The 23,435-nt window shown below is 41.7% G+C and overlaps 12 protein-coding genes across 12 annotated transcripts; 3 read left to right on the top strand and 9 right to left on the bottom strand.

Moving 5' to 3' along the window:
• Positions 1-213: 213 nt before the first annotated feature.
• WALSEDRAFT_31249 (aquaporin-like protein) lies at positions 214-2,599 on the bottom strand. Its single transcript, XM_006956362.1, has 8 exons — positions 1,930-2,599; positions 1,739-1,878; positions 1,251-1,694; positions 1,134-1,203; positions 1,066-1,083; positions 1,002-1,017; positions 779-952; positions 214-731 (listed from the first exon to the last, which is right to left on the bottom strand). The coding sequence occupies exons 1-8, from the start codon at positions 2,204-2,206 to the stop codon at positions 518-520; spliced, it is 1,353 nt and encodes a 450-aa protein (XP_006956424.1). The 5' UTR covers positions 2,207-2,599; the 3' UTR covers positions 214-517.
• WALSEDRAFT_53459 (hypothetical protein) lies at positions 1,967-4,275 on the top strand (the record flags this gene model as incomplete). Its single annotated transcript, XM_006956361.1, has 5 exons — positions 1,967-3,233; positions 3,281-3,418; positions 3,468-3,881; positions 3,907-4,205; positions 4,252-4,275. The coding sequence occupies exons 1-5, from the start codon at positions 3,188-3,190 to the stop codon at positions 4,273-4,275; spliced, it is 921 nt and encodes a 306-aa protein (XP_006956423.1). The 5' UTR covers positions 1,967-3,187.
• A 236-nt stretch (positions 4,276-4,511) lies between these two features.
• On the top strand, positions 4,512-6,114 carry WALSEDRAFT_27217 (hypothetical protein; the record flags this gene model as incomplete). Its single annotated transcript, XM_006956360.1, has 2 exons — positions 4,512-4,586; positions 4,639-6,114. The coding sequence occupies 2 exons, from the start codon at positions 4,512-4,514 to the stop codon at positions 6,112-6,114; spliced, it is 1,551 nt and encodes a 516-aa protein (XP_006956422.1).
• A 1,957-nt stretch (positions 6,115-8,071) lies between these two features.
• WALSEDRAFT_8174 (Calreticulin-domain-containing protein) lies at positions 8,072-9,514 on the bottom strand (the record flags this gene model as incomplete). Its single annotated transcript, XM_006956071.1, has 1 exon — positions 8,072-9,514. A coding segment is annotated over one exon (1,443 nt), but the record flags the coding sequence as incomplete, so codon positions are not given.
• Positions 9,515-9,837: 323 nt separating this feature from the next.
• WALSEDRAFT_53457 (LuxS/MPP-like metallohydrolase) lies at positions 9,838-12,861 on the bottom strand (the record flags this gene model as incomplete). The annotated part of the gene is made up of 2 exons (XM_006956358.1): positions 9,838-11,971; positions 12,021-12,861. 2 exons carry the CDS (start codon positions 12,859-12,861, stop codon positions 11,433-11,435), a joined length of 1,380 nt encoding a protein of 459 aa, XP_006956420.1. The 3' UTR covers positions 9,838-11,432.
• WALSEDRAFT_27215 (amine oxidase) lies at positions 9,845-11,354 on the top strand (the record flags this gene model as incomplete). Its single annotated transcript, XM_006956359.1, has 4 exons — positions 9,845-9,896; positions 9,943-10,048; positions 10,095-10,496; positions 10,541-11,354. 4 exons carry the CDS (start codon positions 9,845-9,847, stop codon positions 11,352-11,354), a joined length of 1,374 nt encoding a protein of 457 aa, XP_006956421.1.
• A 2-nt stretch (positions 12,862-12,863) lies between the features above and the next one.
• Positions 12,864-14,785, bottom strand: WALSEDRAFT_59389 (PEBP-like protein). Its single transcript, XM_006956356.1, has 6 exons — positions 14,733-14,785; positions 14,445-14,688; positions 14,090-14,398; positions 13,550-14,040; positions 13,080-13,505; positions 12,864-13,033 (listed from the first exon to the last, which is right to left on the bottom strand). The coding sequence occupies exons 1-4, from the start codon at positions 14,772-14,774 to the stop codon at positions 13,676-13,678; spliced, it is 960 nt and encodes a 319-aa protein (XP_006956418.1). The 5' UTR covers positions 14,775-14,785; the 3' UTR covers positions 12,864-13,033; positions 13,080-13,505; positions 13,550-13,675.
• WALSEDRAFT_62424 (V-snare-domain-containing protein) lies at positions 12,903-13,652 on the bottom strand (the record flags this gene model as incomplete). Its single annotated transcript, XM_006956357.1, has 3 exons — positions 12,903-13,033; positions 13,080-13,505; positions 13,550-13,652. 3 exons carry the CDS (start codon positions 13,650-13,652, stop codon positions 12,903-12,905), a joined length of 660 nt encoding a protein of 219 aa, XP_006956419.1.
• A 63-nt stretch (positions 14,786-14,848) lies between the features above and the next one.
• Positions 14,849-19,042, bottom strand: WALSEDRAFT_62422 (hypothetical protein; the record flags this gene model as incomplete). Its single annotated transcript, XM_006956355.1, has 6 exons — positions 14,849-15,224; positions 15,268-17,468; positions 17,516-17,880; positions 17,926-18,339; positions 18,386-18,706; positions 18,751-19,042. 6 exons carry the CDS (start codon positions 19,040-19,042, stop codon positions 14,849-14,851), a joined length of 3,969 nt encoding a protein of 1,322 aa, XP_006956417.1.
• A 113-nt stretch (positions 19,043-19,155) lies between these two features.
• WALSEDRAFT_59387 (hypothetical protein) lies at positions 19,156-20,515 on the bottom strand. The gene is made up of 2 exons (XM_006956354.1): positions 19,671-20,515; positions 19,156-19,626 (listed from the first exon to the last, which is right to left on the bottom strand). Exons 1-2 carry the CDS (start codon positions 20,451-20,453, stop codon positions 19,216-19,218), a joined length of 1,194 nt encoding a protein of 397 aa, XP_006956416.1. The 5' UTR covers positions 20,454-20,515; the 3' UTR covers positions 19,156-19,215.
• An 84-nt stretch (positions 20,516-20,599) lies between these two features.
• On the bottom strand, positions 20,600-22,590 carry WALSEDRAFT_59386 (MFS general substrate transporter). Its single transcript, XM_006956353.1, has 2 exons — positions 22,364-22,590; positions 20,600-22,317 (listed from the first exon to the last, which is right to left on the bottom strand). Exons 1-2 carry the CDS (start codon positions 22,439-22,441, stop codon positions 20,677-20,679), a joined length of 1,719 nt encoding a protein of 572 aa, XP_006956415.1. The 5' UTR covers positions 22,442-22,590; the 3' UTR covers positions 20,600-20,676.
• Positions 22,591-22,687: 97 nt separating this feature from the next.
• Positions 22,688-23,175, bottom strand: WALSEDRAFT_59384 (histone-fold-containing protein). Its single transcript, XM_006956352.1, has 2 exons — positions 23,081-23,175; positions 22,688-23,032 (listed from the first exon to the last, which is right to left on the bottom strand). Exons 1-2 carry the CDS (start codon positions 23,162-23,164, stop codon positions 22,805-22,807), a joined length of 312 nt encoding a protein of 103 aa, XP_006956414.1. The 5' UTR covers positions 23,165-23,175; the 3' UTR covers positions 22,688-22,804.
• Between the last annotated feature and the right edge of the window lie 260 nt (positions 23,176-23,435).

Here is a 23,435-nt window from a genome sequence, read left to right as displayed (position 1 = left end):
GAGGTAGCTGACGGCAACGACATTCCTGCCTGAGATGAAATCAGTTTCAGTGAGCCTCATGATTTGTGAGTCACAGCTTGACACTTTAATGCCAGTAAGTGGATTGTGCAATTATCATAGTTAGTGTATGACATCAGTATACGCCTTATATAAGTTTTGTGTTTAAAGCAGTTTTTTCTTAGATTTCTCAGTTGCTTTTCGTTTTCCTTTTCTGTTGGACACCATAGACCCCAAAGATAGTAAGACTTAAAAATCAATGACCATCATTTCAATCTATGTCATTGTTTCGATGAAGCATATTATGGCATTTCGCCACATATTATTTCAGTGATATGAAGCGCTTGTTCTGTCATCATAATAACTGCGTAAATGTAAATATACTTCATAAAGCGTACGCATACGTTGGAATTTTAAGCTTAACTAATGCATGTAATTACGAAGACACAGGTGAAAAATGGGGTTATCCTTGTATTACAGCCCAGAGTTATACTGCGAATCCTAAAACAGACCACAACTGCTAAACCGCTTTCTCTCCTTTTCTCTGGGATGATTCCCACTTCTTTATCTTTTCTTCATTCCGATTCTTGCGTCCGACGACATATCGTACCATGTTATGAGAACGCTTGGCTGTACGACGTGGAATACGAACAAAGCTCTTTCCGCTCCTGCCGAGGCAGTTAAACCATTGAGTTCTGTTAAAGTTGATTGGTGAACCGACGCCTATGTAAATACTGTTCGAGTTTTGTTAAGTGGGCATTTCATTGGAAGACGTACTTACAATGTGTCATATACAGTGGCACCTAATATAGTTCCAGCGAATGTACCAATCAATGGTCCTAGAACGAACCAGCATTTATCATGTGTCCAGAGTTCACTTGAATACCCCACGGAAGCGAGGAAAATACGTGGGCCGAAATCCCTGACTGGATTTGTGGCGTATCCAGATAGAGTGCTGTAAAGCTTTAGCAAAGTGGTAACGTAAAAGAATATATATAGCTTACCCCATAGCAGTACCAACTAGAATGGCCTTGTTTGCTTAGCCGAGAGATTAACATACAAACTTACCAGCGAAGATAACCAAACCTATTTAAAATCAACGTTATAAGGAATTATATTTGTCTTTTCGGACATACCTATAATAAGACCACCAAGAGAAGCGCCAGGAGGAGCATTGTCCTTATCTCCAAGTGCTAAGACAGTTACCTTAGTTGCATCGTTAGCCTCTAAAGGTAAGCTATCAATCAACCTACAGTCAAAATAGCTCCCGCTAGAATCTCTTGGAAGACACACACACCCACTGGTGTACCGTGTTCCGTGAACGGCTCCGTGACAAACAAATTTGCAGTCGCACCATCTCCCTTGACTCGATGAAGTGGATCTATGTAGCTGATATCAACTCCATACATCGCCCAAGTCAAACCGGCTGCAACGAAAGCACCTAAAAGTTGAGCCACGAAATACCTTGGTACATACGTCCATGGAAAACCTCTGAAGATAGCTAGCATGAGAGTAATAGCTGGATTAATATGGGAACCACTGATACCACCTGCTATGTATATTGCGGCGGTAGCACCTAGACCACCCGCAAGGTTAACATTCGAGTACGCTGCGGTGATAGATCTTGTGTAGATCATTGTCTGAGTATTTGCACATAAACCTATCAGTATAGCTATGCAAGTAGCAAGGAATTCAGCCTAATTGGTCAACCAATTATCAGGTTCACATCACTTTTACTTACTAAGGGCTCCCTGATAACTTCTCTAACACGGAACCAATAGTTGTAATCATTCTCGTTATTTTCATCTTTACTTTCTTCAATCCTCTCTTGTGCATCGTCTGCTTCCTCGTGTTTATTCTCGAGTTCTCCACCCACCTGTCCTTATCATTAAGCTAAACATCTGATACTGTACTGTTTTCGGAAAAACTCACCTTCATAGTCTTCATCATCATCGCTGTTTGGCTGCTCAAAGTCATCGTTTTTCATCTTTTGTCTATTAGTGTGAAGAGACTCATCTCCCGTGGGTTCTTCATCGTGTTCTACTTCTTCGTCATACTCGTAGTTATTGTCAGGTATCACCCCGCCTATTTGATGCTTTTTGCCTTCAGGTTCATCATAATTAGCTTTCGAATTCCCTCTAGTTGGTTTTGGCATAAAGTATGTACCATGGGCTGTGTTAAAAGTTGGTGTCCTTGGTGATTGGATCATTGCAGATTCTTGCTCTTGCGCACCGTTAAATGTACTGTTTCCATCGTGTAGTCTATTATTGAAGCTCTCCAACCCAAGTGTGATGCCTCTTTCAAAAATGAAATCAATGGCAAAAGTTAAAGTTTTGGGATCAAGCTGATGCTCGGCAGCATGTTTACGTTCTTCTTTCTCAACATTTTCTTCGGCAGATGGGAAAACACTGCCAATTGCGAATGGTCTTCGCTTTGATTTCAGTTTTTCAACATGCTCATTATGTTTTTTCACCTTGAGCTGTTCTTTTGTTGGACTGTCTTGTTTTTTCTCTTTGTCATTCTTATCCTTTGTAGACTTGTGGGAGTGCTTCTCACTTGACATTTTGGACAGAAATAATGAAGAAGATCATTTAATCCAAAACTAGGGTGTGGGTTATTTAAGGTACAGTGGCTCGTGCACACTGCGTATGCAACTGGAGCGCTACTGAGGTCTGATAGAAAGCAGATATTGAATTTTTGACATGCTTTTGTTATTTTCTCGTTTATTTATTGTTTTAATAAACAAATGCTCAAAAACTGATGACAATTACGACATTCTAGTTGCTTGACAGCCGGAGATCGACAACTGCGTGTTTCAGATACTCGATAATCTTCATATAAACCATATTTGTATACAAAAAATCATCTGAACTCGGCTTTATATAGTGGAACTCATTATTCTTGCTCAACATATTTCGGTTATGGGGTGATATCGTCGTCATTCATTCACGTACGTCTGATAGTCTGATGCATATGCTATGCTAACAATAATAAATTTCATTTATAATATTAGCTATGTGCTGCTATAACGTAAATGCAAGAAGCATTACATATCGAGCTGTCATATGTTGCGATGTCAGGCTTGATAACACGTATACACTATAAAATACATTGTAACATCCTCAATTGAGCTATATCTCTCGTCATTTGCTCCTCTGATTTTGACAGTCAACATCAAAGAAGTAGCAGCATGGGCACACCCAACGCACAGCTACTAGGATCAAAAATTGTATTTGGTGCGCAATATACGCTCTTATTTTTTTACCCCTAATCACTGTGCTAGTTGGAAATCTGCCATACGATATCAATGAGGAGGAAGTTGTTAGGATATTCTCAGAGGTTGGCCCTGTGAAAGATTTCCGTATGAATTTCGACAAGCACACTGGAAAGCCAAAAGGTTACGGCTTTGTTGAATATTATGGTATGTCGAGTATCGCTGCATAGGTACAATTACTGATGGTACAACCCAGATGGTGACACAGCCGCATCTGCAGTCAGAAATTTACACGATAACCCAGTCGGTGGTCGGCCATTACGTGTTGATCTTGCTCCGGATGATCCAAAGCATGTGAAGCAGAAGGAGAGAGAGAAACATCACAATAATATGAGCTCAGGGAATTACGCTCCGCTTCCACCACCACCAACAGCTGCTAGAATGGGTATAGATATGGCTCCAGGTCAGTCAGCAACTGATAGCATCAGCCAAACACTTGCAAGTTTACCACCAAATCAACTACTTGATATTTTGTCACAAATGAGGGCTTCAGTCCATACAGAGTCAAACTCTGTTAGACAGCTCCTCAATCAGAATCCTCAATTGTCTTATGCTCTCTTTCAAGCTATGCTCATGATGAATTTATGTGATAACACCGTTTTGCAGGTGCGTATTATGTTATCCAAGGATGATAGAGCTTACTTATAATCTACAGAGACTAATGCCTAATCAACAAGCACCACAAATGATGAACCCTACACCACCACCAATGATGAGTACACCTGCCATGTATCAGCAACCACCACAACCACCAATGTACCCAAGAACTCACACCCCAACATATGCACAACCTCCTCCAGCGCAAGATCCAATTCAGGCGAAGGTACAAGCTCTTCCACTAGATCAACAAGCTATGGTCATGCAAGTCTTATCATTCACTCCTCAACAGATAGATGCATTACCTCCAGATCAAAGAATGTCTATTGTCGCTCTGGTATGTATTATTAATACAAGGTGTTTATACTGACTAAAATTTTCAGCGTCAACAATTCGGTGTTATGTAGATTTATTTATTAAATGCATTTAATTTTTTGAGTATAATATGAGTCATTCGGATGGATTTTTATTACTCCGTGGAATACCTTCCTTTTCCGTCAACTAAAGGAACCTGGCTCAGAAGTTACGCCGAGACATAGAGGATAGACAACAATGTTAACTATTTTCGGTAAGCTACAATATAATGGAGAGTTAATTATTGAAAGCTCCTCTCTCTTTAACTGTCAGTACTTAATAAAAAGTAATGAAGATTGCGACTTTAGCCACTATACTCGCGGCAACGACAGCGGTTAACGCTGTACCAGTCCAACATGAGTCTGTAAGTTAATCTTCTTATTTAAGTCACAGTACATGGTCTAACTGATTTTCAGAGACAATTAGCAGATGTGCTACAAGGCCTTATCGACCAAGCTGGTAAAGCCAATCCAACAAAGGATGGCTCAGCAGCGGCCAGTGCCGAAGAAAAAGATAAAACACTTGACAACAGTCTCGACAGTAAACTCAAGCGCGACGATGCTTATGATGAAGGCGGCAGATTCGACGAAGCTCTCGACCAACTCAAAAAGCGAGCCGTTTTGAACGACTACCTTGGCGAACTCCTGAACTTAGCTCAACCAGGTGGATTACTCAGACGTCAAGACGACATCGAGAAGAAGATAAACGAAACTATCGCAGATGTTATTGACAAATCTGTCGACGATGTTGCTGCTAAGTTACCAACTAAACGTGATGGAACAGGTGTGCCAATCGTGACACCGCTCGTAGAAAAGCTCCTCGGAGGGCTTAAAGAATCTAGCAAGCGTCAAACTGACGGTGTTGTGGAGATGCTAGGTGAAGCTCCAATAGTGGGTGATGCAGTCGAACAGCTCCTTGGAAAAGAGGAGGAAGAGAAGCCAAAATCACCATTGGAGAAGATCAATCAACTCAACAGTCGCGACTACTACAAGTTCTGGGAGCCTTCTGGAGACAGCTTCCTTGCAGACGTACAGAGAGTAGACGAGGCACCTCACAAGTCTTTGGAAGAATTCAACCACAATGGCTATCACCATAAGGACCACCGTAAGCGTCAAGGCGAAGATGCAGAAGCTACAGCAGATTCAGCCTTGGATGATGACGCGCTCTCTGGACTCGACAAAGGTCTTGATGCATTAAAGAAGCGTCAAGGTGAAGATGCAGAGGCCACAGCAGATTCAGCCTTGGATGATGACGCCATTTCTGGACTTGACAAAGGTCTTGACGCATTGAAGAAACGTCAATTGAGTGAACTCAAGGATGCTGCTGGAAACCTTCCAGTTGTTGGTGATTTACTCAAGCAAAAGAATGAAACTGATTCAGACTCCTCTGAATCTTCAGATCCAAGCTTGAGTGATCTCATCCCAATGAAAGCACGTCAGTTGCTTCCTGATGTCTCTGATGTTGGTAGTCTTTTAGAGGGTGGTCATCCATCAGACAAATCAGATGGCAAGGCAGACGCCAAAGGTCTCGACAAACTCAGAGCTAGATTGTTAGATGAAGAAAAGCCAGATCCTGTTGGAGGTATTTTCGATGGCCTGCAAGGCACAGTTAAGGAAATTGGCGACACTCTTCCAGGAAATGGTGGTACTGCAGAGACATTCTTCGAGAGAAGAGCAGATAACGACACAACATCAGATGTAGAAGGGTTACCAAATATTTTGAAGTCCCTCCAAACTACTGAGAAGACTGAGGATGAATCAAGCACTACTTCTTCAACACCAAAACCAAGCTCAGATTCCGAATCTAAGGATCCAAATATCCTTGATGACCTTACCAACACTGCTGCAATCAAAAATGGTTTGACAAGTGCCGTCGAAATGATTCCAGAGTAAACTTCTCGTATGCTCGATGAGTGATAATTTACGGACACTTATGGTTACAAATCTCACCCTATACACTCCTTTATTGATCTACGTTTATATTTAACAAAACACACTCATTTGAATTTTCAATCAGTATAAACACACACACTCTTTTATTTGACGAAATGCTATCACAGTTAATTTTCGGACACTTACTTATTAATGATTCCAATTGCTGTTTTTCTATTCATATTTTTGTAAATAGTTTTAAACTTCGTAATAAATATCTGTATTAACCAAAAAGATCAATAGCTATGTAAAATAGATACTTTGTTATCCATCAGTGCAAAAAGCATCTGCATATATGAGACCTATTCTTATATACTGCAAACAGCTGTATTCAGCGCAGCATCAGTGTTAGTGAGATTATAGAGCTTTCAAGGTGAAGGCGAGTTGAGTGAAATTTTTATCCTGGTTGACACCTAAACAAAATGATATTTATTACAACTATGTAAGCTGTTTTCCTAGATAAAAGCACTGTGTGAATCTTTTTCGGTTTGTTTTTGAAACAACCAGAGACACTTACCCCGAGATGACAAATTCGTAAACGATCTTCGCAAAAGGTGAACATTATAGGCTTACCAGGTTTTTAAGCCAAGCGACGAGATCTTTGACGTATTCAACTACATGTAAGAGTACGTTGATATTTGTACATTATATTTAACCATTTACTCAGCTCGGTGGAATCGCATTGTCTCTCAATAACTCGATTGTATCCAATAATTACTTCCTGAAAGCTGTGAGAATACAAACAAAACAAGTTACAGTGAACTAACAAAGTATTTAGCATACACTGTTCTAGCTATTGATGTTACATCAGCTTTAGATATTAGCTATCACCAAATAAAAATCTTAAATAATATATAAATGAGAGCAAATTATTATATTTACTGGTAGATACAATTGAAATTCATTGACATTGCAGCCTTACTGCAAGGGTCTGAGAAAATTTGCAAGAATTGAAAGATTTCAGCATAGATAAGGGCAAAAACTAATCATCTGACAGCTGCGCTTATCCTTTTGAGCACCTCGCGTGTCTGTTACGATGGTAACTTTTAACCATCTCGTGAATAGGGAAATGATTTTGATAGCGTTTACCACTATCGACGTAGAAGACGGTTGGAAGTTCTCTAACGACATTTTCCTGACGATATTTAGTAATATTTACATAAAACATCATCACACACTTTGATATATTCGATAAATTCTGTACTGAGATCTGATGGGGTAAGCGCTTCAAAACCCTCACTATTCGGGTACGAATTGTAAGCCTATGCTTTTTAAGAATATTCAAGGCTCTACTAGTAGCCTACCTCTTTGGTTTTCTCCTAATTGAAGTATTATGTCAGTAAGACATTCAGATGGCAAGCTCATCATAACTCACTCGAACGAAGTGGTAGAACTCTTTGTGTTCACTCGTGAAGGCACCGTCCACTCCTCTTTTAAGAAATCCAAGCTCGTTGTAGTCAGATTTACCGTTTGAGTTGTAATTTATGTCAGACTTCGTAACATTTGGACCCTCAGGTAAGAGATAAAGGTAGTCCTCTACGTCAAGCTCTCTATCCTTTTTCGATGAAATTGTCATCACGACGTTTGTGGGTGATGTCGATGACGATAGATCTATCAGGCTACGCATGAAACATAAAAATCGATAAACAAAACCAAAAATATATATGACTAAGTAAATAACATAATTATTTGATATAATTTGTTGTTTGATTATGCAATATGCAAACGTGAGATCTATTCACGCTTTACTTTACTTTCTCTTCGTAACATTGTTCTCGCCAGCATCTGTAGCTGTGGCTTTGGCAGATGGCTCATCCTTCTTGTCTGAAGTCTCTGGGGCATCCTTCTTGACTTGCTTTCCTTTAAGCGCCTGCTCTCGTTAGTAAAATCTCAACCGGGAAGAGTGACATACAGCATTTGGTGCGGCGGAAGTAGCAGCAGTTGTACCACCGATGATACTGATCAAAGTGCCAAGCAAACCTAAGAAAGCAGCGATAGCGGCACCCAAAACACCTGCAACATCCCATCTCTCCTTAAACGCGAGGACCGGATCGGCGTTGAACTTGGCAACGAAATCAATAAGGTTCTTTCTTATAAACGCAAGAGCCTCAAATCCTTCACTCTCGCTAGGATCATGGACTGTGGCTTCGAGAGCTTCCCTCTCTCTCTTCTCCTCTATTGGTTTCTTGATTGCGTAAGTCTCATCTGCGAATGCCTTTGCATCATCTTTGCTATATCCAACGTAGATGTTGTCGAAAAGAATTCCACGTGACATGGTCCATATTTCGAAACCGACACCGCTAATTGGAGTGATGGCCGATGGTTCTTTGTCCTCGAAGTAGGTTGGGTTTGGAATCTTACGTGGTAACCATGGTCCCTTAAAGTCTGGGTTCACGATCATGTCTGGATGCCATTTGCCTCTGTAGTTAGGGTTTGCGATCAATGGCGCCTCCCATTTACCACATCCGACGGTCAAATCGCAATCAGGATTTGGTACGAGCGGTGCGACGAACTCTCCATCCTCATCATCATCCCATTCAGCAGGCTTTTCGGTGCTTGGATCTGGTATAAATGCTTCGACGTCCTCATTCCATCCTGCAGGTTTGGTGGCGTTTGGATCGCGGATTTGCTTTGGAGCATTCTCATCCCAATCATCTGGCTTGGTGGCATTAGGATCTGGGATTACTGCCTCGTCGACCCAATCTGCAGGCTTTGTGTCATGTGGGTCGTCTATTTCGCGCAATGGATTGACTGGTGGAGTGAAGTCTTTGAAGAGAGAGCCCGACTTGACAGATTCGTTGTTGATAAGGATCTCATAGGTATTGTCAGGATTGACGATGAGCGTGTAGAGTGCTGTTGTCTTAGATTGTTTGATTGATGGTGGGTTGTCCAGATGCTTTTCCTCTACCTCGCCGGTCAATGGATTCTTATGTCTTAATATGAAATGGACTTTGTTCGTCATCCCGCATTTGTCTGGACCGAACATGATAGTGTAGGGTGTGTCACTCGTCATGGTGGAATCTTCACCGAAACCTTCGCTGAGTAATTTGATATATGCACCACCACACTCGAGACCCTCCTGGAGCTTAACTTCGTACTGTACGACGAGCGGTTTTTCACCTGCCGGATTGACGATTTCGTCAAAGGTCGATGAAATCGCGTATTTTGCAGCTTTCTGGATTGCTATTAAACCTTTATCATCATCTATTCCAGGGTATACTTCAGGTTCTTTAACGACGAACCTGCTAGAAGCTGGTTGTTTCCATCTAGACTCCCAGTTCTGGTCAAATTGTTCAATAAAAGGTGCTTTTATGTTTGTTGGAGTGTAAGTAGCTGCTTGAGCAATGGCTGCAACACTTGCTATAGCTATCGCTGCGTTTGTTTTCATTTGATGATGGAAGTTGTCGTGAAATGTTATGACGTGACGTGGCGGCGATAAAATAATGGTCTGTCGGCAGGTTGAAGGATAGCTGATTTGATTATTCTATAAGTATTGTAAACTAACAGTTGTCAACGTGCCTTCCCTAAGTTGTTGATATCCTAATCGTCGCGTACCTTCTAGAAGATATCTTATAGGATTATCTGTCTGGATATTCTAGGCAATAATATGTGATATTTCTATTAAACATCACATTGAAACCACAATTTCATAATTCAACTGCTCTTACATCACAACTTTCAGAACATAATAATGGGTCATCCAAGCGATAATATCATTACGGACGCAATAGTTATCGGTTCCGGTGTGTCATCATCTAGTACAACATACTCTCCTCTTAAAAGCTATAGGTTTTGCAGGCGCTATTCTCGCTCGAAAGCTCGCAAAACAAGGTCGCTCAGTTATTGTAATAGAATCCAGGGAGAGACTTGGTGGTAGAACCAACACTATAAGACTGTGGGTAGTAGCCCTTGCTGAATTAGCGTACACTGACGACACCCAGTGGGGACCACGATATTGATGCTGGATGTTCATTTATACATGGCTACTCAGACAGCCATCCACTTGCTACACTCTCAAAGGAGCTCGCTGTTGACGTACAAATAGCTGGTCCAAAAGAAAGTACCGACGTTGGTTCCGTCATAATCGGCAAACGTGGTCCATTGGATACTGGCTTACAGAAACAAATACAAGACGCTTTGGGTAAAGCAGTAGACACCGCTAAAGCTAGCAATGAGAATAGACCATTAGCTGATGTTATCGACGCATCACTCAACGAGACTCTCCAAGGTGAGACACTCGCAATAGCAAAGGAATATGTTGGCTCCTTAGACGCACCACTTGGTTTACCAGTCAACGAAATCACTGACGTTAGTCGATTTGGTTGGGAAAAAGGTTTAGATGGGTGCGTAATGTATGTTTAATGATTTATCACTGACATTGCATCAGTGTGGATGCTGTTGTCACTCGCGGCTACTCACACCTCATGTCTAGAATCTGGGAAGATGCCCTCGCCACTGACAAAGTCAGAATTTATTATGACCATAGAGTTGTCTCACTTTCCACAAAGGATAAAGTGAAAAGCATCATATCTACACATCGCGGTCAATTTGAAGCTAAAGTCGTCGTTTGTACAGTTCCATTAGCAACCCTCCAGAATCCAAAGACGGCTATTGAATTCCACCCAGAGTTGTCCAAAGAGAAACAAGAAGCTATCAAATCGACACCAGTAGGATTGCTCGAGAAATTGATCTACACATACGACGATTACTGGTGGAGATCATCATACAAGACTGGCGGTTTTGCTATCTTGCCAACCAAGAAGAGCTTCACTTCCGCAAAGGAAATCTTAGAGAGTCACGTATTGAACGTCCAGACATTCCCAAATCATCCAAGTTTGCTTATATTCTTGCCAGCTGGTGCAATTCGCCTTCTGAAATGCTACTCTCGCCAAGAAGTTGAAGAGGCTGGTGCAGAAGTTCTCGCTGAGAGACTTGGTGGTGTAAAGGCACGTAAAGCTTATTCTACAAGCTGGTTGAAGGAACAAGATACCAATGGCGCAACTAGCACATATGCATCACCAGAACATCTCAAGGCACTTCAACAAGCTACAGATGATGACAGACTCGCTTTTGCTGGTGAGCACACTGAGATTGACAACCATGGTTCTGTCAATGGAGCAGTCCTCAGCGGGTTGAGAGAAGCTGAGCGCGTAGAAAGATATTTACAGAAGAGAGCTAGTGAACCATGGACAGGACACTAAATAAATTGTATAAAGTAGTGATGCAAATTATATTTCTATCTTCTGTTGTTACAATTAAACACGATGCAAAAGTGTTATCTAGCCACCAAGGCCATAATTTTTTAGTGTCCGTCTGATATCCTTGATACCTTTCAATGGACCTTGGGCGACTACAGTTGGTTCACCGCTACCTTTACCATTGTTGAGATCACCTTTCTCTGGTCTGAGAATACGGATAGCAACTCTACGAATTGTTTCCAAATCGACATGATCAATCTTTTCGCACATCTCTTCAATTGAAACTCTTCTATCATTTATTTGCACTTGTCTACCAAGGTCTTCAACTTGTACGAGTCTGCTTTCTAATGCCATCATCAAGCTACTCTTCAATTGGTTTTTAGATCTATCTAATTCCACTTGGTTTATTCCACCGAGGTATGGAGGTAATGTCAATAAAGTGAGTTCTCTTGCGAGAATATCGACGATTTTAGAGTTGTAGCCTGGTAATACGACTGCACTGATACCAAACAGACCTGAGTCTGCATAACAATGATGGAAAGAAGCGCAATAATCGACCGCATAGTGGTAGTTGAGTACGTGTGTGTAACATCTACTGTACATTCCTTTACCTGGACCGCCTAAATTTATTTGTCAGTAAGAATCTTAGAAAAAAGTGTCAAGACGGACCAGCTGAGAAGCTTCCACCACCACCTAAAAGCATCTGTAAAACGGCGGTTGCGTAGACATCATCATCGTCAATACCAATACCTTCAAAAGCGATGTAAATGTGAGTCATATCTTGAGTGTTGTCTTCTATATATAAATCACCGCCGGTGTAAGTGGCAGACTTATTTGCGTTTTCTTGATCTAAAGGTGTGAGAGCTTTCATATCACCGAAATGTTTCTCTGAGAGTTCTACAAGTTGGTTGTGGTCAATACCACATCCTGCAATGACTATCCTATCAGGTCTGAACCAATCGTTGAGGTAATTCTGGACCAAAGTTGGCGTAATTTCATTCAAACGCTCTTCTGGACATAAGAGGGGGTTTCCTAGAGTGTTGTTCTTGTATGCTGTGTGGTGTACGAGTTCTGGGAGGATCATGTCTGGTTTACTGTAGATTTCTTTGATCTCCCAGAAAGCAGATTGGCGCTGAAAGTCGAGTTCCTCTTCACTGAGGTTTGGATTCCTGATTGTATCACTGAGAATATCCATAGCTGCTGATAAATCTTTCTTGAAAATCGCCGATTGGTACATGATGGTCTCCCTACTGCTGCTACACATGAACTGACCACCAAGAGCTGTAATCTGGTTTGAAATAGTCTCTTCGTCTCTATTCTGGGTTGATTTAAAGGCTAACTTGTCTATTATGTGAGATATACCCGAGTACTCTGGTTTCTCTATTCTACTACCAGCGTGGAGGTAAACACCAAGGGAGTTGAAGTGTCCAGCCGCTGGATCTGAAGCGACTCTAATCTTATTAGGCAGCGTTGTGAGCTGCGAAGACCTCCTTATCAAGCTTTGTAACATCGTCGTAATAAAGAAAGAGAGAAGACATCAATTTAAGTAATTTACATGAATTTTCCCCATAAAACTATTAAAATCAGTAAAACTAGTATTCCTATTATAAGCCAAGTCACAGCTTTCTGCTTGATTGAGTGTCTCCACATTTTCTTCAATGTTCTCATTGATCTGTCGATACCTGGGGGCTATGAGTATATGAATTACTATAAACACACTCGACTAACCTGTGTCAGCTTCACCGAGCGTGTTGTGCGTGTTCTCGATCTGCTCCCTCTGTTGACGGAGGTTACGTAATATCTCAGCACCAACGTCCTCGGTATCGAGTGCGATTCTGTGACTATTCTCTAACCTCGCATTAGTGTTATCCATCCTGTCGGCATCGAGTAGTAAATCTTGGCGTTCTTGCTGGTCGTCATAGTAAGGGGAATCTGAGCTCCCAGCTAGCAATTCATGTCTATCTGAGCTATCTAGAAGGCGTCCAGTCTCATCCTTGAGCTTTGATAGTGTAGATTTGTTGCTTCTGAGCTTAGATTGATAGTGATCCTTGAATTCGGCAGCGAGTGAAGGTATCTCGAATTCAATTTGCGTGAGTATATCGTCAGCCTCGTTCAACTCATTCTGGAGCCATCTCAGCGTTGATTTCCTCTCGACTGTTCCGGTCTTAGCGATATTATGACAACAGCGCTATACTCACGGCCAGACTGCGCACTAATATCCGTATAGAGCTTATTAGATACTGTGTCTATTATATTCTCATAGTCTAAGAAATAGTTATCAATCAACTCTACACTCGTCATCGTCGACGTTTATAAGAAAGAAATTATTTATAAATTGGTTCGTTTATTTTCAATATTTCCTTAAATACTTTGCTGCTGTCTGCGTCGTGTACTGCTCTCCACATGTGTCCACCAACTACGCGTCCATTCATGCTCTCTACGTACTTCCTGCTATCAAATCCATGTCTCTCAACGTCACTTGGTTGAATTTCGTTAGTTTGTTCAACTAATAACACTGTATATCTGTGGTACTTTGTCCCTTGGGCTGGGTGTGGTGGTATCCATCCCACTGTCGCACTTTCCAGTTGCTTTTCGAGCTCCTCCTTTGTTGTATTAGCTGATAGCTTTAAGTTTGACTTCAAGAAGTGAAGGTAGTTCGTGTACTTCTCGTTATCAGCATCTGGTACATCTTTATGTCTTGTTAGTGTGCCTCATAGTAAAATGATAATTCAACCCACCCGGATCAACAATCAAAAGTGAGTAAAGTGACTCTCTACCATCGAATATTTTAATATCGATTGATGGTTTATCAAACGACAATCCCGGTCTAACAAATGAACCGGCTATGACTGGTCTTACTGCACTTTCGCCTTCCGCTTGTTCGTCTTTAGGGAAATCAAGGACCAGTTCAACGCTAGGCGTAAATGGAGGTACAACGTCTGGTACAACGTTCATCTGATGCAGTCTTTCGAGCAGTTTATCCTTTCTGCCCCCTCTAAGGAAGTCCTTCTCTGCCAAATATCTGTAATATGGCTTTGACATATCAACTAAGGGTGTGTTAGTAGAGTATCGCTATGAAACTAACAAACGTACCATTTCCATTCTCAAAGTTGTATCTTACTTCCGGATCGTTGCTTCCTTCGAGGATCTCAAGCAACTTTATGCGTTTCTCATATTCCTTCTGATCAACAGCATTTCTCTCTCTCTTATCAGATCTCAGCTGCTGAAGTTCTCTTTGTACTCTCTTCTTATCCTCAGCCAAAACCTCTAGAGCGAGATCGTAAACTGGTAATTTACCAGCTGGAATTGGACGCTGGTAGTTTCTACAAGTCTGGGTCTGGTAGTTTATGAGCAATTTCCTACTACTCCCATTATACCCACAATTCTCTTATCTAATCCCCTCTTAATCGTCCTCGTCAACATCGTCTTCTTCGTTGTTAAAAATCAAGAAATAAAAGCAATTATTATCTAATAATTCATTACATAATCTAAAAACTTTACTTATTTCCTTTGTTATTCCCTCTTTGTCTGCTTTCTTGCGATTTTCCCCCTCGGCCTCTACCTCGACTTTTGCCGCGAGTTCCCCTATCGCGTTTGTCGGGCACGTACAATCCCATTGCTTCTTTCGTCCTTCTCTCTTCCTCTTCCCACCATTTCAAGAATGCTTGCTCTTCTTCTCTCTCCTTCTCCTCGTTCTGGATTTCAATCATAGACTTCTTCTTGGTAGTCGATGCAGATTGGGAGGACAATCCTAGCTGCTCGATTTGTATAGCCTCGAAAGAATTATCCGCAAGACTGGTGCTTAAGGCCACCTCGGGTGTTGCTACCGGTGGACTAGCAAATGCAGGTGCTTGTGACCAAGCATTACCACTTCTGGCTATCGTTAGTAACCTAAATTGAAAGAAATTACACTCACTGTGATGATATTTTCTTTCCTTTCTCACGTGTCGGAACGATAACATCCGTTCTAGGAGGCTTGCTGATCTGCTGTGACGAACTTGGCGAGTTGCCAACATTGCTGGCGACATTCCATGCAGATGTCCGTCTCTCAGGCACTCTCCACGCGGGCGTGCTACTGCCTGGAGAAGCAGATACAGACACTTTCTCCTGTCTCTCCCTTTCTTGCTGCAACCTTCTCTTCTCCTTTTGTGACAGTTTGCCAATCCCGAACCCAGCACCCGCTAATGGCGACTGACTGTAGGTCTTTACTGGCGTATTTGCAGCTTCAGATTCAACAATTGACCTGAAATCGTGCACTTTTGCACTCTCCGTACTACCAACTTGGTTTTGCCAAGGGGATGGCCCACCACGAGATCCTACTCCCGAGGCTGGTGTGCCGGGCGTATTTGTCATCGGTTTATCGTCATCCATGTCAAATATATCATCAATTGGCGGTATGTTGGCCGTAGATGTCAGACTCAAGGGTGCGATATCAGGCGTAACTGGTGGACTGGCGTGTGCTCTAAGCGCATTAGTAGGTGACATAATCAACGACCTTCCGTAACTACTTGGACCAAATTTAGGTGAACGTGAACTAGTTTTATTCCAATACTTTATGTGCGTTTGTAAGATAGGTTGAGGTATATCCTGATCATTGAGCCATTCTCGGTTACTTTCGACCATGACATCTAGGAGTGCTTGGTATACTTGTCTAATCGGTGAATGCTCATCTTGACGTTTACGAATGTGACCGTTCAAAACATTCAAGAGTTCATCCGAGAGATCGTCCAATGCGTGTTTTTCTAAAGCTGATTCAAGCTGTGTAGTCAAGTCTTCCATTATGCTATCAACTAATTCATGGCACTCTAGATAATTGGCTCTTTCTGCTATATCTTGAGCGGTGTTGAGCGTTATGAATGGCCTAATTGTAGCCGCACATATCAACTTCATTTTATCGATCATTAACTCGTTCGCGTATTGGAGAACTTCGAAAATAATATCGATATATTCCTTCGCATGGCCAGCGGCGACATCTGCAAACACTGTAGACTCTGTATGACCATAGATATATTTAGTAATGTAGGTGAATATCTCTAAGCGCATGTTTGACAAATCGATATCTATCAATTCGTTGCCACTACGGCGATCTATTGTCCAAATATTATCATTAAACATCGCACTGAAAAATCCAATTCGTGACTTCAAAAGTACGGAGTCGACAATGATAGACTTATTTTCCATGAAGTTCAGCCTTACGTCGCCAGTAGGTACACCACTTTTGAGTCTCTCTTGAAGATCATTATGTAACGTTTTCGGCACATCGCGTACCACTAGCCTATCTAAATATGGTTCGAGAGTTGACATCTTAAGGGCCTTGGATAGCACCTTGAGTGTGTCCCTCACTATGACTACTTGATCATGAGGGATTAACTCTCTTAATGATGGTTCTATTCTTGGATCCCAGATAGGCAGTAGCGAATCTGTGTAGATATACTTATTAAGTATAAATAAGGCAAGGGGATGTGAGAGTTCATCGTGAAACCGTAAGATATTTTTATCAACGTTGAATCCATTTGGAATGTGATTGTTCACTTCTGTCCCCTCGATGAGAGTCCTAAGAATAGGAGAACGCGCTGCATATATCGCTTTATGAATGGGTATGACTCCTCCATCATTAAGGAGAAGCTTCATGTCGAAGGCACCAACGTGGGTGTCAGAGTAGTCGACATCGACATTGTCCCTTGACTGAGAAATCTTTTGGAAATATTTCTTACATTCCAATATCTTTTCTCCGACGTCGTCATCTTCATCTTCAGGATGGCTATCGTCATCGTCGATTTCGACATGAACCTTGCCCTCAACTTGAAGATCAACTTCTTCATCACCATGTCCCAAATACATATTTTTCTCGATTTCACTTCCGATCGTGCACCCGCCTGAGAATATTTGATGGTGGCTAGGTGGATTTCTCAAGGCCGCAAATGCGCCCGAATCGCTGGTGTAGACTGTGCTAACACGATGGAGGTATGGTATACGAGAGAATTTCGATGATTTAACTTTGCTATTTTCCTTCCATCCAGATGGGATTGACTCAAGCGTTGTCTTTGCGTTTTTTATGAATACGCTACCGGCTTGTGTGCATAGTATGACAGTTCCATTAGGACCAACATCAAAATCCTTGTAATCTTTGTTAACTAAATTGTAATGATATAGGAGCCACTCACTCTAACTGCCGTATAACGATTCCTGAAAGTCCACACTTTCTGTGGTTTAATCGTAGTAGTTGCTTCATTTGGTGACGCAAATACAAATACCTCGCCCAATGATGATAATGCACCAATAGTGTTTGATGAGCATTTTACCTTCGTGATCGTCGGTTTGATATTAGCAGCACTTGCTTTAATTTTGTCAGATTTGAAATGTGTGAAATTCACTTTGATGTAGGCGTTGTTGTAAAAGCATATTAGATCGCCATTTTCGAGCAACACACCCATGCTCCTATCCGATATTACGACGTCGATAACATTCTGTTTAATGGATGTCACCTTACGCGGTGCGCTCTGCACAGGCGTAGAATTTTGGTCGTATCCTGTTATAATCAGGATAAATTACTATGCTAACATCATACACTTACCTAAATGACCCTCATTGGTTCCCCATGTGAACAAACTGTCGGCTTTCCAGCATGCACTGGCAGTTTTACCAGCTGAAATGCCCTCCATCACTTCTCTCTTCAGCACACCGACAATTCTCTTCGGTGTAGTTTGGAAAGGATCACTTGTACTAGCAAATTTAGCGTGTTGGGATACCGGTGCATCAACTGAGTATCCCAACTGCTGGTATTTATTTGAACCAAATGAATACACATGACCTTCTGTGGATATAAGAAGACTGTGATCAGGGCCTAAAGCCATATCGGCCACTTTGAATGGTAGAGATGGTGAAACAGTATCGAAAGTATGCTGAGTATGTACCGACCGACCAAGCCTGCCGTTGTTACCAAAACCACAAAAACGTATATTGTTATACTCCTCGTCTGTCATAATACCTACTTCATGTTACGACTAAAGGTCAAATGAGTCATCATAACACACCTGTATGGTTTTTTGACATAAAGACCTTCTTTATGTCGAGATACCTAAACATTTCTTGACCGATAAGTTCATCTTGATTCTGTCTTTCGACAGATATACGTTCTGGGAGTTGGCGATCGTTGCCATGTGTGTTACCTAATACGTAATTCCGGTTAGCACCCCAAGTGTACAATTCTGAACGTGCAGAATGATGTGGGTCTGGATATGCATCATCTACAGTTAGATTGTAGAGATCGAAGGCTGTATAACCTTCCCTGTCCTTTATGGAGAGATCGACATCATCTCTTGATAACAGAAGTCTGACGAAACCGAGAGATGCGGCTGGAGATTGTTAGATGAAACTATACGCGTGTACGCCGACTAACAATATATTCCTCTGTGCAGCGCTGTCCAGCCAGATTCAGCATCTTGGAGATTTACGTTGATATTGACCTGTGAAAGTGCAGACTTTGCAAATTCTAATTGCCTATTATCCTCCATTGTCGCTATCAAATGCAAAACTGTCCTGCCCCTCTCATCTCTCATATTGACGTCGTAACGCTGTTCGGTAGACGACTGCCAGGATTTGCTCAGTGAGGACGGTTTAGTAGAAGTCTCTAAAGCATTCTTGAAATTGTTGATATCCTTCTGTAGAAGGTAGTAGAATAGCGGATTCATATACTAGCCACAGCTGACTGGTCGCTCAAACTTGGCTGAGCGATAGTAATTTCAAATACCTGGATTTGTTAGGTGGACCAGAGATAGTTTTATTTCTCACTCTTTCTTAGTACTTGAAATATGTGTATCTATGATGATGTTACAAAACAAACGTTGGCTTGAGGGAATAAAATTTAGTGTTCAGAACTGTCGAATATCGTCTCTGGATGCTGCCTCTGGGTCTCTTCGAGCGATATCCTCTCGTATTGCTGCATTTCTGCGTCTTTGTTATTGTCTGTCTTGCTACCATCCTGGGTGAGATGCCTGTACAGGTTTATATTCGTAGTGACTAGCAAGTAAAGCAGGAAGGATAACGAGAATATCACCATCGCATATGTTGCATGGTCGAAGTTGTTCCTGTCTGCAAGTCTGAGCTCTTCATCTGTTGCACTCATGAACAACGATCCGGATAATATCAGAAGATATGGTGGGAGATGCTGGAAAGTGCGCAAATTAGATGACTCCTCTTTGTTGCTTATAAAGCAGATGTCTATGATTCGCGTAACACCTGCTGTCATCAACGTATATCCAAAAATAGCGTGGACCTGTAAGGCATCAGGCTATATCTATTACAGGCTATTGCACTTACCTTTGTACTTATTTCCAATGCCTGTTCGTGTGCGCTCATTACATATCCTGTCATTATGATGATTCCAGCTGGTATAATCGACCTGTTACCCTTGCGCGACATGAACATTCCTAAAGCACCACCGCTCCACCATAGGACACCTAACATTGTGTGCTGAAGATCCTTGTGTGTCCATGGACCTCCGTGATGCTCAGTGAAGGTATTGACTATACCCCAGAGCATGATAACCGTCGAATCGACAAACTCCTGACTACTTCCTTTGGATATAAGTGATTGTGCACCAATATGGAGTAACACAGCGTATATGATACCGTATCCAATGAAAGCAGAACCCATAATGTAGTGCGCCAAGCACTGACCAAGCGCACCACCCCTACAGAAAGAGCCTACGGTAGCTATACCGAATACGACCTGCACCCATCCAACTATTGGGAATGTTTTGCCTGTGATTCCGTGCAGCTTCACAACCCAAGCTCTCAACTTAGTGTCTTCCATGATATGTAACTTGAGAAAGATACCCATAGCGGCCTGAGCAACCATGTATGGTACAATAATCCCTGCCATTGTAGAATGCACGGACGATGGGAATTGTCGACCCTTGTGCTTCATTCCGCTAAGATAACCAAGGCATCCTGTCACAAGCATAGCTGCACTCTGTACAGGTACATGCCACCTAGAACGGCTAGATCCGAGTATCATACCTATTGGGAAGATGACCAGCCATATCAGTACCTGTGTGATAATGTGCAAATAAATGACCCAATCAAGAGGCATCTTATTCATTTCTGATCCTTCTTCTGCGTGTCCATGCCCTGCGTGTGCAGCTGCAAGTGTTAATATTCCCGCTATTCCTGCGGCCGTATTACGCATTCTCATGATGATCGACGTTGATGTTCAAATGACTTTTCATCGAGAAGTAGCGCGGAATGTGACAAATTACATATTTATCTTATGAAATCTCTATTATTTATACAAAATATCCTAACGAAATGCTCTATATGTGTCCTTATGATGTTCCTTTTTCTTTCTCCTGCTTCTCGTACGATTCAGTAGCAGCAGCGGCAGTAATCTGACTAGATCCCTCTATGTCAGTCTGCTTCTCTTTATCATCTTGTTTCTCCTTATCTTCCTCCTGCGTTTCACCTTGTTTGACGTTTTTGACTTCCATCGAGTATCTTTTGATAAAGAGGGACGTAATTAATCCAACTCCTATTAAGGCAACTACTACGATGAATATTGTTGCTATTGCTTCAGAGTATGCCTGCTGTATCTCAAGTTTGAGCTCGACGGGCTCAATATCTTTGATCCCAGTCAGATCTTCAGTGCTAGATGAAGCCATCGCGCCAGCATCTGGTATATTCGCAAGCTTCTTCTTTGTCAAATTACTCATAATTGTACCTCCAACAGATATTGCAACCGTTCCGGCCATAGAACGCACAAACACGTATGCACCTGTAGACAAACCCATATCAGCAAGCGGCACGGCAGCTTGAAGAGCAAGTAGAGGTGTTTGGAAGAGTCCACCAACACCAAATGCTGTTACTAAGAGGTACAATACCTGCTTAGCGCGATTTGAATCTCGTTCGAGGGTTGTGATCAAAGCGTATCCCACAATTTGAACAGCCCAACTACACCAAATAATCGGTCTATATCTTTTATACCGAGCGACTAAGAAACCAGAAAGTACTGAGGTAATACTTGATCCTAAGGAGAATGGAAGCAATTCGACTCCTGCCAATGTAGGACTTGATTCATTCGCAACCTGGAAATATAATGGTAAGTAATACGACCCGTTGAAAAATCCAAAAGCGTGAAAGAAAGTACCGAAGAGGATTGATGAAGTTGTGAGCGTTTTGAAAAGACGTGGTGGAATTATTTGTGATTTGGTTGTATATGTTTCCCATACTCCAGCAAAAAGGAGTACAACACCTCCTACAACAATGAGTGCTATAACTGCTGGGTTTTTCCATGTGGATGAGGATGCGACTGAGAAGCCTACGATGATGCAAATAGCAGCTGTCAATATAGACAATAGTCCTATATAATCGAACTGCTTCAGCACTTCTTTGTACGGTGGTCTCTCTTTAGGATTGAGTTTGAGGAATACGATTAAGGCTATCAGGACTACCCCTCCTATTGGTAAATTGATAAAAAAGCACCAATTCCAATTGACATGCTCAGTAAATGCACCACCAACTAGTGGTCCTATCAACGATGCAACACCCCAGACACTACCTATTAATCCGGAAAACTTCCCCCTACTTTGTAGTGGTGTGATTAAAGATATGATAATTTGTACCGAGGCCATTATAGTACCGCCTCCTAGACCTTGAACGCCTCTCGCCGTACATAACCATATCATAGATTTCGCACCACCACATAAACCAGATCCGAGTAAGAATACCACAATTCCAACAAGAAAAATGATCTTCTCTCCTACTATATTTCCTAACTTAGATACTACCGGTATCATAGCGGTCGATGTAAGCATGTATGCAACACCAACCCATGAGTATTCCGCTTCGGACGCATGTAATTCATCTGAAATCGTCGCTAGAGCGGTACTCACGATGGTTTGGTCCATCGCGGACAAGAATACGGCCCCCATGATACATGGAAAGACGATCCACATGTTGTTATCTGGAATCTGTGGCTAGAGTCAGATTAGATGATAGAGACGCTAGAATACACACCTCATGTGCTTTTTCGTTCTCTCTCCATTGCCCCCTTACAGCTTTCTTTTGCTTTTCATCATCTTTAGTTGAACTCATCTTATCAAGATCCCGGATTAGTAATCTGACGATTCTGAATGAATGAAGATATATGGATTAATTACTATATGGATCGGTTATTGTAATTGTCCGGGTTATCGCTTTAAGCTGTTTATAGTAGATGATAGTAGTTAGAAAGAATTTTCCGGTCATAATAGCGGCGACGGAGTTAGCACGTAACTTTGTGTTATTATTAGAACAAATAAATTACTTTCCTGGAATAGTTTGAAGCAAAAACATAATATATTATAATGAAATTGTATTCATGTGTTGCTTGGGTAAAGTACAAAAACATAGTGTGAAAAAGTTCACGATTAATTTACATGCGCATATCCATAGATGTGTATAATGATATTGAAACGTCTATTGACCGAAACCATAAAGGATTCTTCCTTGTCTCTTGAGTGCATAGACAACATCGAGAGCGGTGACAGTCTTTCTCTTGGCGTGTTCAGTGTAGGTGACTGAGTCACGAATGACATTTTCCAAGAAGACCTTGAGAACACCACGGGTTTCTTCGTAGATCAAACCGGAAATACGCTTGACACCACCACGACGAGCGAGACGACGAATAGCTGGTTTGGTAATACCCTAAGGAGTTATTAGAAAAGGTTGCTATAACATAGCTAAGAAACTTACTTGGATGTTATCTCTGAGAATCTTACGGTGACGCTTAGCACCACCCTTTCCGAGACCTTTACCGCCTTTTCCTCTTCCTGACATTTTTACTTGACTAGTTGATTGATGAGAGAAAAGAGCAAAACGCGTTGAGTATTTATAGATGTGGAGCGCGCGCTAAAAGATCAAAAATCGATCAGATCAAATTTGGTTTTTGATATAAATCGCGTGATCCTCGATGGAATTAGGGAAAATAGTGAATGAAAAATATACCACTTGATAGGTAAAAATCCTGGCTACATTTTTATATAATTTTTGTACCTTCACCGCCTCAGGATCACCGTCCGCACGATTTAGATCAATTCGCGTCTGATCT

Source organism: Wallemia mellicola, assembly GCF_000263375.1.
Source record: "Wallemia mellicola CBS 633.66 unplaced genomic scaffold WALSEscaffold_2, whole genome shotgun sequence".
In the NCBI taxonomy this organism is placed as follows: domain Eukaryota; kingdom Fungi; phylum Basidiomycota; class Wallemiomycetes; order Wallemiales; family Wallemiaceae; genus Wallemia; species Wallemia mellicola.
The sequence above is the reverse complement of the archived record's forward strand: the minus strand, read 5'-3'. Positions and strand labels throughout refer to the sequence as shown.

Coding starts and splice junctions, on each gene's coding strand:
- WALSEDRAFT_31249 (XM_006956362.1), bottom strand. CDS start 2,206: ATGATCCAATCACCAAGGACACCAACTTTTAACACAGCCCATGGTACA. Junction 1,204..1,250: donor TAGCGGGAGCTATTTTGACT/GTAGGTTGATTG, acceptor GATGCAACTAAG/GTAACTGTCTTAGCACTTGG. Junction 732..778: donor GCCACTGTATATGACACATT/GTAAGTACGTCT, acceptor AAACTCGAACAG/TATTTACATAGGCGTCGGTT.
- WALSEDRAFT_59389 (XM_006956356.1), bottom strand. CDS start 14,774: ATGTTGACGAGGACGATTAAGAGGGGATTAGATAAGAGAATT. Junction 14,689..14,732: donor GGGGATTAGATAAGAGAATT/GTGGGTATAATG, acceptor ATAAACTACCAG/ACCCAGACTTGTAGAAACTA. Junction 14,399..14,444: donor CAACTTTGAGAATGGAAATG/GTACGTTTGTTA, acceptor ACACACCCTTAG/TTGATATGTCAAAGCCATAT.
- WALSEDRAFT_59387 (XM_006956354.1), bottom strand. CDS start 20,453: ATGAATAAGATGCCTCTTGATTGGGTCATTTATTTGCACATTATCACA. Junction 19,627..19,670: donor CATTGGAAATAAGTACAAAG/GTAAGTGCAATA, acceptor GATGCCTTACAG/GTCCACGCTATTTTTGGATA.
- WALSEDRAFT_59386 (XM_006956353.1), bottom strand. CDS start 22,441: ATGAGTTCAACTAAAGATGATGAAAAGCAAAAGAAAGCTGTAAGGGGG. Junction 22,318..22,363: donor AGAACGAAAAAGCACATGAG/GTGTGTATTCTA, acceptor CTCTAGCCACAG/ATTCCAGATAACAACATGTG.
- WALSEDRAFT_59384 (XM_006956352.1), bottom strand. CDS start 23,164: ATGTCAGGAAGAGGAAAAGGCGGTAAAGGTCTCGGAAAGGGTGGTGCT. Junction 23,033..23,080: donor TTCTCAGAGATAACATCCAA/GTAAGTTTCTTA, acceptor ATAACTCCTTAG/GGTATTACCAAACCAGCTAT.